The sequence below is a fragment of the Aphelocoma coerulescens genome, chromosome 1 (genome assembly GCF_041296385.1).
Source record: "Aphelocoma coerulescens isolate FSJ_1873_10779 chromosome 1, UR_Acoe_1.0, whole genome shotgun sequence".
Taxonomy (NCBI): Eukaryota; Metazoa; Chordata; class Aves; order Passeriformes; family Corvidae; genus Aphelocoma; species Aphelocoma coerulescens.
Window position 1 is genome coordinate 63,152,828 of NC_091013.1, and position 14,433 is coordinate 63,167,260.

General features: G+C 41.0%; 1 protein-coding gene across 9 annotated transcripts in view; it reads right to left on the reverse strand.

Annotated features, from left to right (window-relative positions):
• The window catches only part of EPSTI1 (epithelial stromal interaction 1), an 89,443-nt gene extending 82,427 nt beyond the window's left edge, over positions 1 to 7,016 (reverse strand). For all 9 annotated transcript variants that reach the window (XR_011149803.1, XR_011149795.1, XR_011149794.1 and 6 more), the window contains exon 1: positions 6,752 to 7,016. Coding sequence is in view for 4 of the 9 variants with exons in the window: in XM_069009888.1 (XP_068865989.1) it covers positions 6,752 to 6,942 (191 nt within the window). In the remaining 5 variants the exon portion in view is untranslated. The remainder of the gene's footprint in view (positions 1 to 6,751) is intronic.
• Between the last annotated feature and the right edge of the window lie 7,417 nt (positions 7,017 to 14,433).

Sequence of the window (14,433 nt, forward strand, 5' to 3'; positions counted from 1 at the left end):
ATATTAAAATTAACAAAAAGGAACCTCCTATGATTTTTCAAGCAGATACACAAAATATAATGCAGTCATGGGATTATAAATTCCTATATACCAATATATCATTGTGGTTTAACCCCAGCCAGTAACTAGGGACCACATGGCTGCTCGCTCACTCTGCCCCTCGTGGGATGGGAGGGAAAATTAGAAGGTTTAAAGTGAAAAAACTCATGGGTAGAGATAAAGACAGTTTAACAGGTAAAGCAAAAGCTGCACACACAAGCGAAGCAGGACATGGAATGCATTCACCACTTCCCATGGTCAGGCAGGTGTTCAGCCATCCCCAGGAAAGCAGGGCTCTATCACGTGTGATGGTGACTTGGGAAGACAAACACCATCAGTCCAAATGTCTCTCCCTCTCTCCTTCCCCCAGCTATATAAGCTGAGCATGATGCCATATGGTCTAGGATATTCCTTTGGTCAGCTGGGGTCAGCTGTCTCTGCTGTGCCCTCTCACAACTTCCTGTGCACCCCCAGCCCTCTCTCTGCTGGGGTGGGAGGCAGAAAAGGTCCTGCCTCAGTGTCAGCACTGCTCAGCTGTAACAAACACATCCCTGTGTTATCAACACTGTTCTGGTCACAAATCCAAACCATAGCCCCAAGCAGCTACTATGAAGAAAATAAGTTCTATCCAGCCAAAACTGGTACATACAGAGAGATATGTAAAACATTTCAGTCAGGAGAAACATACAATACAGTCATAGATAATCTGCAATGATATTTTACACTTTGAGTGATCAGTTACATAAGGAACACCAGGTCTGAAAATTTAAATTCTGAACCATATGTGTAAGTCTACTCATCTAACTAGCTCAAGGACACTTTTTCAGTGCTTTCAAAGCATTGACCATAGCAACTTTTGTTCTACTTTCTTTCAGGTTTGTATAAAATAGTTTATTTCTGAAATGGAAAAATCACTTGAGGACTGCTGTTCACCGGTAATATTTTTTGCAGAGCTTTGCTCTTCAGTTTTTCCTCAAGTCCACTCTAGCCATCTACCACAGGAGAGATTTTCAAATGAAGTGTGAAATAGTTTAAAGAGTTACAAAAGGAATGGCTGTTATAAACTATTTCCAGTCCCACGGTGTTTTATACTGTGGGTGCATTGGTACATGAACATCACAGAGCTGAAAGCCAAATATCTTGCTCTGCTGGGCAAAGTGCTCTGCATGACAAAAATTAAGGAGAACACAGTTGGAGAGCAACACAAATGACTAAAGCTTGGGAAGAAGACCAGGGCAGATTCAGTCTGAGAAGGAACCTAGGGAAAGATATGGGTGAGATACTGCATTAGATATTATGTTAAGACTGAATTAAAAAGAGAACAGAGACTAAATTGCCAAAGTCAACTCTTTAATTTCCTTCAAAGATACACTGAGCTGAACTTTGCATTCATTTATCAGGAATTGTTTTAAGAGCTGTCAGGTCCACACCACCACAAAGTATTGTTTTCACCAAGGCTCCCATGCCTGATGGAGCAGCCATATGCTGCTGAGCAGTGCAGAAGCTGCCAAATTAACGGGCTACAAGATGCCAAATCCCAGCAAGCAGACTACTGTCCTGTAGGTATCCCTATTTTGCAACGCACACACAGCCAGATGCTAATGATAATTGACAGCCACAGTTCTAGACCTCAGCTGAGCAATATGCTCTGTGTCCCAGCAGAGCCATAAGCGGAGCTCTAGGAGGGTGTACAAACCTTGCATGCAGGCTTGGGGCTCTGGCTTTCCATCTCTATCAACGGCATCATCTCACCAGTTTGCAGCTCAGAGACAAAAGTGATTTACTGAGGCTTAGCATTACACTGTCTGATTCATCCTCACTGCATGTGTGCTCTTAACATGGGAGGCAGAAAATGAACTACATTAGCAGGAAATGTTTATCACCAAAAACCTACCCCCATGGATTTTGTCCTATGTTTGCCACAGGCCAGGAATGCACTTCATTACCACAGTTCAAATGATGGCTGGAAGATTATTTCACCAGGGGAACTCACTTCTGTATCTGGTCCCTTTGGTTAACGAAAGCTTCCATTAGGAACAGACAACATTTTTGCCATTGTGAGCCTTTGGTTTAAAGCAAAGAGTTAAATCCTGAAGAAGTGAACTTGCAAGGGGGAAGAGTGAGAAGCGAGAGAGCAGCAGAGAGCAGCCCAGGAGAAAGCAAGAGTCAGAAGTCTGCAGGAAAGAAACAGACCTGAGGTTCTGCTGTTACCCACAAGCTTGTAGAGAAATTCCTGAAGTTAAAATTTGGTCCAAAGACTAAAACTGAAACTTGGAACTGAATTTCCAACAGTTTTGATGAGGCTCAGACTCAGCAACTTGTTGTGGTCCTAGCACATCAGAAAGAAGGTCACGTGCTTCAGCTACTACTCTGTTTTAAACAACTCAATCAACTTCTAAAGCTCCAAGGAAATTGCCACATGAAGGATCAAATCAGGGAGCCAAGGGGTAGGTCTCAGCCCAAACTTGGCTCACAGCACAGCTTTCTCTCTCCTCTGAAAACACTAACGTGCCATTAGTCAGCCTGCACTTGTGGTCAGACTACTACACCATAGGGGCAGAGTTCACTGTGGCAGTGTTGTGGATCAGCATCAGACCCAGCTCATGCTGTCCCCACGTCCTAGAGCAGCTCAGTTCCCTCAGTGCAGCACAGTGTCAGGGATTTAGGGAGCATGCCAGAGCCAGCTGGAGCACCTGGTAATCACTAGCCGTGAGGAGCATGGAGCATCCATACGTGGGCAGGCCAGGCGCTGGGCTTGGCAACACCAAGTGCTGAGCCGAGCTATCCCCTGCAGAGGCATGCATGTGTTGCATGTCAGGCTTGCCAGCATGCCTGGAGAGCTCAGCAGGTCAGATGCCATATCACATGAACATTGAGATTTAAGCTAGTGGCATTTTCATCTCTGCTTCCCCCCTTCTTTTCTTTTCAACAATGTATTTTCTCCTCTGCTGTGTCTGCATCAGAGAATTTGTCCTTTCATTGCCCCTGCCCAAACACAGCATCCTCCCGTACATTCCCTATTCATCACCTCACCACAGCTCCTCACCAAGCTGTGCATCAAGGGAACATGTCAGGGCTTGTGCAAAACAAGCTCTTCCAAAAAGCCTTCTAATACAGAATTTGGAAGGACTTCCTCCCCTCCTCCAAGCATTATATGGAAGAGCAACCCCCACAGACCAGATTAACAGCACAGGTATTGTCTTACATAGACCCTGCCACCAATCAGGTGGCTGGAGAAAAGGCTGGCTACTGACCACAGTGAAGCTGGGCACCTCTGAATCACTCCACTGGGATGTAAATATTAGTACATGAGCCTGAAAGACAGCGAGTTGGGAGACTTCTCCTGTGCAGCAAGTGGAGAGCTAAACCCTGAACAGACAGTGCATAATTCAAATTACCTTTCTAGCACTCCCACCAGTGGCTGGGCAGTGGGCAAAACAAGCATTTGGCTAAAAATCTGCCTACAGTTTCGTAGACTAACTTTTTTTTTATTTTAAAGAAACTTCAGCTCATAAAAAAAAAATCAGAACTGCTAAGTATAGTCTATCAGCAAAAGGATGGGGTGTCTTATAACACCATTTTTTTTTTTTAGTTCAGGATTAAGATTGGAAAAGGAAGGCAAGAAAGCTCTGATGGATTTGGCTCCAGCAGTTAAAGAATACAGTTTCTCGAATCAAGCATTCTAGCAACTTCACTCTCCTTTCACACAAAATGATGAGGGACTGCTACCAGCTGTGCAGCAATATATCTTCAGGTTTTATTATTTTGAATTTCATTTTTTAATGGATTTTACCAGAACCAATATTATTCTTGGCAGCTTTAAAGGCACTAAAGACAGACTGCTGAATGGGGGCAGCAGTTTCTTTTTCAGGCACTAGCTATAGTTCACCCTCTAATTTCCCCACTTTCCTCCACCTTTTCTTCTGTACAGACTTTTGTTTCTGAATAGGTATGAACGGGGGCAATTTGGGAATTCGCTTTCTGCAAGTTAATTTCATGGCACTTAGCAGACAAAGTGAAGCCACTTAAATGCAAGCTTATTATTATAAGCAGTTTCAAGCTCTTGTCATCCTGGTGACTTTTCTCCGTGGCCTGAGACCACATTCTATGTATAAATTGATGGGGATGTACTAAGTGTGACTTCAATTTTGCATTTGAACAAGTATTTTTCCTAATTAGGACCACTTTATTGTCACTTCTCACCCTTGACATATCATATAAGGGCTTTTCCGAAGCAAAACTATCCTCCAATATCATCTGCCCACCTTGTACTTTTTTAAAGTCCAGTTTGAATATTGAGTACTGAACAAGACTGCAACATGCTATATCCCACACATATTTCATGTGTCCAGTCTAAACAAAAGGTCTCCTGATCCTACCCTAAGATGCTACTGAGATGTTTTCCCACTCCCAACTTCTCTCGCAGCCTGAGACTGAGAGTTTGCATGGAAACAATTTACACAGAGCCTTCAAAAGAGACTCCAACTCCTGCTTTGCTGGCAGCAAAACCACATCCCTGTCTGTTTCCAAAAAATAGCAAGCAGAAGCTGGAATAGAGACACTACTTGGCACAGAAGTATCCTACTTGGGCCCCTCATGTTCCCTCTGCTATGCATATTCCAGAAAGCCTTTAGTAATACTAGTCTGTGCTTTTTTTCTTCTTCTGTCACCCTGTGACTTCAGCTCTCCAAGTGCTCTGGTTATTCCAGAGCCCAAAAACCTGGACCATTCTGAGGGTGTCCCAGTATTTTAGTTTTAAAGATCATACTAAAATAGGTTGGTGGCTAAAAAGCTGAATCAGCTTTATCACTGCTAAAATTATATTTTAATCTGAAATCTTTCTTGAAATTAACTTGAGAAAACAGAACAAATTAATAATGAATGGAACAATTGGGGTTTTTTAAAAAATAAATATCTCCTCTGTTCTGTTTCAGTATTTCAGATACTATCTTCCAATTAATCTGGGTTAGTTAAGGACATTGCCATTTAAGTGGCTTCATCCCATTCAAACTGCCAGGTAGCATCCCCCTTCTCAAGGGAAGGATGAAAACACCAGTCTTGTCCACTTCCTTTTTTGAGTATTTGTTTCCCACTTGTATTACATGGTTTCTGTTTCAACCTGCCTTTCCCTCATCCCTTCTTCTCATTAACTGCATACTAATGCAGGCTTTAATTTGTACATCCAAGATTTAGGAACTAATTCTTTGTTAGAACTTCATGAAGACACAGAGAGAATCTTTTCACATAGCAAAAAATACTACTCAGTCTTTGCAGCGGATGCACAACAGCTTTATGTCTGCAAGAATCATGTAAGATCAAAGAGGGAACGGGGATTTGTGTGAGTATATGTGCCCTGGCCTTAAATTCTGCAGGGAGCTCTGGCAAACCAATTAATTAATTATTCACGTAACCTATACCAGGGGGTTTGTATCCTAGACAAAAACTGGGCAAAGACAGTTATGCCAATGGGAAAACTCCCACTATCCCTGATGCTGCCTCCTCCCCGCCCAGAAAACCCAAATAGCAACAATATGCACACAGCACAGCTACATAAACGGACTGGGGCTGTCCTCGCTCTACTGTGGATATATGGCACTGTGAGAGCTGGCAAGACAGAGAGTTTTTCATATTTGGAAGTGGCAGAAAATAAACAGACTGTAACTGAGGAATTGTTGTTTGCTCTCCTGAAAGTCAGTCATTAAAGCGCTGATGGATTTTAAAGGGACTCAGCTCTTAATAGTCCCTGTATCATTACTACCTAATAGGCAAGCATTCATGGGTTTCAATGGAAAGCTGCTGATCTCTGCTCAGCTTCAGCTGCCTGACACCTCCTCCCCACATGGCTCCACCTTCTTCATCCAGAAAGAAGGGAAAGGAAACTGAAACAGTTTGCAGTTTCATCAGCTGCCCTTTGAAAGCTGGGAGAAAAAGAAGCAAGCTAAGCAAAATCAGCACATAACAATAATAATAATCTTAGCATTACATGCACTGTTACTAAGAACTCAGAAAAAACACATTTGGGGAAAAAGACTAAACAATTAGCTAGGGTCATCTAAGCATATTTATATTAAACACGTGTGCATAAAATACACACACACAGAGAGCTTTCAGTTTCTATTCTGTATTATATCTGCAAGATACAGCTCATGCAAGCTATCTCAGGATTGTCACTGGAAAGCCAGAGACGGACTAAGCATAGATTCCAATAAAGCACAAAATGAAATTGAGAGCTGAAGCCTTGGTTTTAGTTTTGTCAGCCTGAGTTCCTGGAAGCTGTTCTGTGTCCTTGACTGCATTCAGAGCAGTGCTGGAATGCAGCCTATATCCATCTCTTAAGCCAAAGTAAGTATTTTTAGACTTTCCAAGATGAAGTATTAGGAGACAAAGAAAACGGGGAGCTAGAACCAGATTTGAAATTTCACTTTGAAAAGGGATGCCAAGAAACAGACACCACATATGCCAGTATCCAAGGTACAGAACGGGTCACTGCTATGGCACAGGGTGTGAGCCATGCTATCAAGAAGCCTGCCAGAACAACTTGGGTCCCACGTAGGAAGCCTCAAGAAGATGACAACATGCTGCTTGTGTGCTCAGCCATATCCACAGGCTCTCTATAAAGTATGTGCACCTTTAAAGGAGTGCAGCTTGAGTAAGCTGGAGAACAGGCACCCAATACAGGTAAATCATCTTAGTCCGGCTCCTTGTTACTTACCACAGCTCTTGCTGGTGGGCTGATGCTGGGTCTCTTTTTTTCTCTTTAGATGTTGTCAGCTTCTGGGTGTTTTCACCCTTGTCTGTTTCATTGTTGCCACCCCAGGGGTTACCCTGAGAGGAAAAGGGAGTACTGGAGGCAGCTGCTGCCCTGTACCTGCTGCCTTCCTTCCATCCTCCAACCCCAGACATGGTTTTGCAAGCACCTTGCCTTGACAGAAACCAGTGTTGCTTCTACAGCTAGGGAAAGACGTGGTAACCTTGGAGTTACCACATATCAGTTTCAATTCCTGGTAAGCTCCACCCCTTCCTGATCTTTTGACTGGTAGGCATGCCAATACATGTACTGGTTTCTGAGGCATCCTCCGGATGAAGCTCAAGTTTGACCATCTCAGTCCCAGCACTCAGGCAGGCAGGAGTCACAGGGTGACAGCAAAGCTCATCTGTACTAATAAACCGGATGACAACTGTTTGTGCAGAAGCATGGGGAGGTCTGACATTTTTCTGATATATTTCTGACATATATTTCTGATCTATTTCTGATATATTTCTGACTGTTTTTAACCCAGCACTTCACATTTACCTAGGACAGAGAGAGTAACTCTTGGGGGTGTTATGACCCACCCCTGAAGGTGAGGGTAACCCAGGTTCATGTTAATAGATCCCGTGGGGCAGATTAGAGTGAAACAACACTGAATGATTGTTGTTTGCAAATATATATATAATTTTAGAACAATTTGTTTGCAATGGAAAACAGATATATAGTCATTTTGGTTATTATTATCTATAGTAATAATACAGTATCTATCTCCTTAACTAAAAACCAAGCTATGCTAAACCACAACATATGGCAATATGAAAGCATAAAGATATCACTTAAAGTGTCAAGGGAAAAGAAAGGAAGAAAGTGAAAGAAAGGGTAAGAGTAGGAAGATACATAACTACCACCCCTGGATTTACGATGAGACTTGAGTGTTGCTGTTGGTCAAAGTGGTATTTGAAAGTCTTGATCCATCATTGGGGGTGTGTGTATAAGAGAGGGCAATTTGGCATGGTAAAAAGCACCATCCTGTCTCTACAAGGTTTGCCTCTTATTGGCTTCAAAGCCCAGCTTGTAGACTCTGGCAGTTATAAGTTCACCCCCCCTGTCTTATGCAGAGCAGAGGTTTGCCATTACACACCGAAAAACTCATCTCTTTCTCTGTGGCTGCAAACCTGGTCTCAGCAAAGCCCACCGGTGCTCCCAAAAATGGGAAATTGTTTTGAGTCATAGTCCAGTCTCTCACAAGGGGTTTACTGGTTTCTATTTTGCATGAGTGTACAAAGAAAGATGAAAGTCGAGCTAAAAACTAACCTTCAGATAAATCTTAAGGCAATGGTCCTGAAAAACTCCATATCTGGCCTTTAAATTCTGCTCAATCAGAAAACTTCTTTACTTTGACTTTCCTAATTCTACCTGAATAGATGACAAATACATGATCCACTTACAGAAAATGGAGATCCCTTGAGTGATCACTTCTAACCAGTGGTAGTGTATCTATGCGATCTGCAGGGATGGGGATAACCAGCAACCTTCTTAGTATCATTAGTACAAAAAAGATGTTTGGCAACTTCTAACCCAAGTGAAAAAGAACTAGTAATGCTACTCCAGGTTAATGCAGCAGAGCTAGGGAAATCCAGCTCCACACACGCACATCTTGTCACTCTTTGTCTTCAGCTGATCAAGCTACACTAAAGGCACACTGCTGGCGAGGTTTCCTGACTGCCTAGACCATCTGTGTCTTACAGCACTCTCCACACATGCAGGGGAAGGAGCAAAGTAAAATGCCACATGGAAAGCCACAGTCTGCCTGGTGGTTGTAATGCTCCTTGTAATGCTCCCATCACCAGCAGCTCACCTCCCAGAGCTTCCATATCCACAAGGACACATCTCCTAGGGCTGCCCCAAAAAGGCAGTACCAATGGTCTCTCCCTCCCACTGTCCCTCCTAACATACTCTGCAGCAGAGATGATCTTCACTTGTACACAAATCACTCTGCAGAGACTCTGGAGTGCAAGTGTGTTGTAAGGGGTGAACTGGTGCATAGCCCCTTGCATCACTTCTCTTCACAAATATATATATATATATTTTTAATGTACAAGGTGCTGGTAAATGAAAGCAAGCATCAAGCTTACTCCCTTCCATAGAACTGCAGGGTCAATACAGGAGATGCAGAAGCACTAGAAGTAGCACAGAAATGATAGCAAAGTCATGTCTGAGGACTGCAAAGATTTGTGGAATAACAGCTGTGTCTACAGACACCCTATCTGGTAAAAATCCAGCTTTGACATCTGGAGTGTTCTTATCCATGCAGATTGATGTCTTAATAACCCATATTTAATTACAAAAATTGATTATAATTAATGTGGCCACTGCTGCTGTATCTTCAATCCTACAATGTTATGTAAAATTCAGATCTAGTGTTGTTTTCCTGTTGAAATTTAGAAACTTTTGGCTGAAAACAGTAACAGTAGAATCTAAATATTTACATCTACATTGCTCAAAAAAGAGGGATGTGAAATGAACCCAAGCACCAGAAGCTCAATCCCTTTTCCATGCTCATTTATTTCATAGCTCTGTTGTGGACAATCTGAAATAACTCTGTCCAGGACAACATGCAGGTCTGGCTCTAAGGATGGCTCATGCCAGACATGACCCCCAGAAAGTCAGGATTAACAAGTGTACCAGATTTACTTCGTCCACCCTAAACATTTCTTCATCACTATCCCAGCATCTCTGCATCTCAAACTCATCCCACAGCCTTGTGTGATACTCCAGTGTATCATTCATCAGCCCTTCAGCTTCATGCTATTAAACACAACATTTCACAGGCTGCAACCCATCCCTCACATTGCTTCAGATGCACTGAGCTGAAATATCCCCAAAATAATAATCAAGTTTTAGCGTCATGGCAGTAACACCTAAGGCTCTCAGGACACTTAGAGTTTAGTAAGGACATGCATATTGCCTCCACTAGGATCAACCCAGCCACTTAGCTACTTCTAGCCTAATGTAGGCTAGTCTTGGGCAGTATATATGTGAGTCTGTACTAGCTGTACTTAGGAAAAAGGATCAGCCTCCAGCCCTGCTTAATTTAGTGTTGTAGATGTTAAATAGATGCTAAAACGCCAGAATGCCAATGTATTCAGTCTCCTGAAACATGCAAACACCACCAAATCTCAACCCTTCCCAAGTCCTCCATTAGGATTTTAATTCAATACTTATGTATTTGTAGACCCACCAAACACAGGCTGCCAATTCTATCTGAGGGGCTATAATTATAGTTGTCTCACATCCCTAACTGGATCTGAGGTTGCGATGCACTGGCCCTTGCTATCAAGTGAGCACTCACACAGCTGGTGGCTCCCTCCCTTCCCACCAGCAGGACAGGGGAGAAAACAGGAAAAGGAGTGAGAAAAATCAATTGTCAAAATAAAACTTTTTGTCTGTAAAGCTCTGTTGCCTTCAGCTATTAACAGCCATTTTTTTTCTTTTATTTTGCGGGACACAGAAAGATAGAAAATGATCTTTCTTTTGCTCTGAGAAAATTCTTCAGTGGACATATGAAATATTAAGAATCATCATATTCCCTCCCTCACCTGTGTTTCTCATGAAATTGCAATAATAAACCAAAATAACTTCTGTGGAGGAACATTTTGTACTGAACCTTTATTTCCAACTCTGCAGCACTATGAACTACACCAAAATTGAGAGTATCGAGACCTTTTCTCACTATAAAGGATCTGGGTCAGCCATGTCATCATTTCTTTGGGAGTGTTAGATAGGATACACTCTCTTCTATGAAAGAAATAGTATTAAAACCCTGATAAAATTAAACCAATGTAATGTTCCCTATCTTTCCTTCCCTGAAGACAACTGTTCTTCATTATTTCACTGTTGGTTTATGGCATTTTAAGGTTTTGCATTTTTAAGGGTTCTTTTTCCACAACCACAGATGTGTTTCATTAAAAGCTAAGATTTTTATTTGATTCAAGGATACTAAAAGCCTAAAGCCTGAAGAAAAGCATCAAACTGCAGGAGACCCTTAAATGGATAGTCAGGACAGGCAAGCTTTCATACAGCTGACTCTCTATTTTTCCCAGAAGCCAGGAAATGGTATGATTGCTGGAGAAATGATTTTTCCTTTGTCATCAGCAGTAAAACACTTGGTCCAATAGCTGGATAGGATGCTGAAGGGTTCACATACAAATTTTTTTCCTTGGATATTTTGGCTAAGTAGGTAAGACACACAGCTGAATATACTATAGAGCAATTGATCATTGGGAACATATCCTTGTATTTTAGTGCAATGACAAATGATGGCAAATATCCCTACAGGCGTATCTATAATTAGCAATGCTTATAGAGTTTTTATACCATGATGGCATAATAAAAATTGAATTTTTAGAGAATTTTTACTTTACCAATGTTTTTCTGGATGAGTACTCTACCTTGCTGTACAATTAGGTTGATAGCTTTCTGCAGGGTTGATAGCACTACTTGTTACAGCTGAGGATGCTGGAGAAGAGAAATTTCTCTGCTTCCTGGAGACGAGCCCCAGAAGGAGGGTAAAATGTCAACATTTGGCTAAGATTTATACTTGTTTAGATTTAGGACTGGAATTTGTCAGGTTCAGCAGAAAGAATGCCATTAGCTTTGACAAGTGCGTGTGTGTGGATGTGCTGGGTAATCTATTTAGGAGATGTAAAATGCTGCACACACTTCCCATTTTATTGCAAAAAGCTGAAATGGACAGTACCTGTCAAAAACTATCATCTTCCACCCTCTAAAAGAAAATTGACTCTTGCTTTCTCTACAGTATCCTTCAGCATTACAGCAGGTCCACCTCTCCTTTAGCTAATATTGCTTCAGCAAATGGAAGTGGAGATTGAAAATGTAATTAACCTGATGTCCAGAATTTGCTGTATTGGGGTCCACAAGCAGTGCCTGAAGACTTTTGCTACATTTTAGGAGTATTCTTCTGCCTGGAGAGTGCTATCCATATCTATATTGCTATATAAATAAACACTAAATAATAAAATAGGGCTATTTTAAAGGTCTGATGTTATAAAAACAATCAGGACTACAAATGCATGTTTTATACCACTAAAAATGCCTGCAACCAATCTATTGGAAAAGGCAAAATTACTGGTAAACTGCACAAATGCTATCAGAAACAAAGATCTCTAAGAGCCCTTGCTCCAGCTCTGTGTCTAGAAGGAAAAAGTCCTTGAGAAGTCCGGCAGTATTAAAATAGTATTCTGAATAGATCTTTTTCTTAACAATTTTTAAAGCATAGATTTACTTATTCACAAAAGACACGTGAGCTTTTTGGCATATATACCATCTTCTTCAAGGAATAATTATACTCTTTGAATTCCTAAAGGCCATGATTAGTTCCAGCTCAGGATTTTATATAATATACCTTGTGGTACCTAGTCAACCAAAGGTGTCATACAGACAGTTACAGTATCTAGAAAGAACATTACATTCTTTATTGTGTTATGTTTCCAAATACATTACCTAAAGAAATTAGTAGAAGTCCACAGCTCATGCCTCTTTTTACATATATATATATATATATATATATATATATATATATATATATATATATACACACACACACATATATATAGTGGTAATTATATAATTTATATAGTATATTGTGGTAATTGAGTATATAAATACTTGTAGGAGAATTAACTCTTCCAACTTCTAATCTTGGCTGGGAAGATTTATTCTTCACTCATTTGTATGCACATGACAATTCAGCAAGGCTCAAGTACTGACTTCACCAGTTTTATATGATATGCCGGATGATTTCCTTGATAACTTTCAGTTATACTCTCTTCTCTGCCTGACCTCAGAAACTTTAATCTTTAGGATGAAACTTTGGTCCCTGCCATTCTAATTTCACTGATCAGGTGCTATATTTACAAGTACTTTGGAAATTCTCAGTGGTAAAAATCCCACATCCACACACACCCACACAAACAAACAAACACACACACTCCTTGTTATCAATTTCACAAGATTTTGCTTGGTATCTGTTTCTAGATTCTCCTTCACTCTTGACAGAGACTCTTGCCAGCATTGATCCTGACTGCAACATGGAATACTGTAGCACAGGCTGTTTAGGAAAATAATTTATAGGAAAAGTATGCAGACAATTAACTTCAATGGCATAACAAATCTGGACAACATTGCTACACATTAATAGTGACAATATCCTGGAATATACCAGTGTTTAGGATTGAATTAAATAGTAATGGACAGATTGTCTCTACCAGCACCATTCTGTGCATAACATAGAACACAGCTGTGCCACGCTGAGAGGAGCTTCGGGAGAGAACCATAACCAAAGACCCAGCTGTTTTAATTCCTCCCCTCCTTGCTTCCAAGGGAAACAAACTACAGTGTTTCACTCCTGGCAGAAGACACATTTTCCTTGTGTTTATTATCTGGTTTCCTCTGTGTAATCATTATGCTTCCTGTGGCTCTCTGTCCAGAAAGCAGCAGTGAAAAGTGGCTGGTGATATGAAAAAGATGTTTTGAGCACTGCTCTCGATCTCCGAGTGTGCCTGGACATATTTGTATGGACCATAGTATGACCCAGTGTCTTTAAGGGCCTGATTTTGCTACCTTTACAATGATATGAAATGTTTCCTGAGTTCATAGATTATAATTTCCTTCCAAAGGTGATCAAGCACCTGACAAGGGCAGATGCTCTTCTGGATCTGATACTTACAAATGAGGAAGAACTTGGCTGCTGTGACCATGAGACAGTAGTATTAGGGCAAAATAGCAGAAAAACTGTTTTGGATTAATGAGAACAGAATCTGACCTGTTAAGGGGTCTCAGAGATCAGCTTGGAAAACTAAGGAATAGACCCTAAATTCCAAAACTATCAATTTATTAAGCTGGGTTTGCTAATCAAGAAACTACTAAGTGACATGCTATTTTTCATCACTTCTATGCAAATAAGTGAATAAAAAAAAATATTAGTTGGGGACATTTTTATTGATTCGAAAGTAAGTTTCAGGTTTCTAAGAAATCCAATTCCACTGAAGGTTTAATAAAATTAATCACACATGATTATATGTTATATGTCCAATGAAGAAGTAAAACTGAATGCATTTCTTGAAAAATGGATCATCATACAACTTCCAATGACTTCTGTGCAGTATAAAGTTAAATTTATATGTCTCTCTCAGGTTAATGAAATGCTGTATGCGGTCAGCTCACCTCTGTGGTACTTTAAAAAGATACTTAAGAGATGCCCAGAAGAGCAATCGTCATTTGAAACAGGAGGTAGGAAGATTAATTCTTTTTGCCCAGTCACACCGCTTAGCAACCTGCAGATGATCCAATTCCATTGCCAGCACGACCAGGTAGGAGGGAAGGAAAACCAGCACTAGGGAAGAGCTACTTCACTGCTGTACGCAAGGAAAATTTTAGTGATTGTGGTACTGGACGAAAGGCGATGGACAACTTCTGCACAGGGAGGCATCAGCTGAGGAGCACTTCCAGAAGGGTGAACTGTGATCCAAAGTGTCAGCATTTGCAAGGAATCAAAGTATAAATACAGTAAAACATATACAGACATCAACTGGTGCAAGCATGTAAATTTTAAAATGCATTTT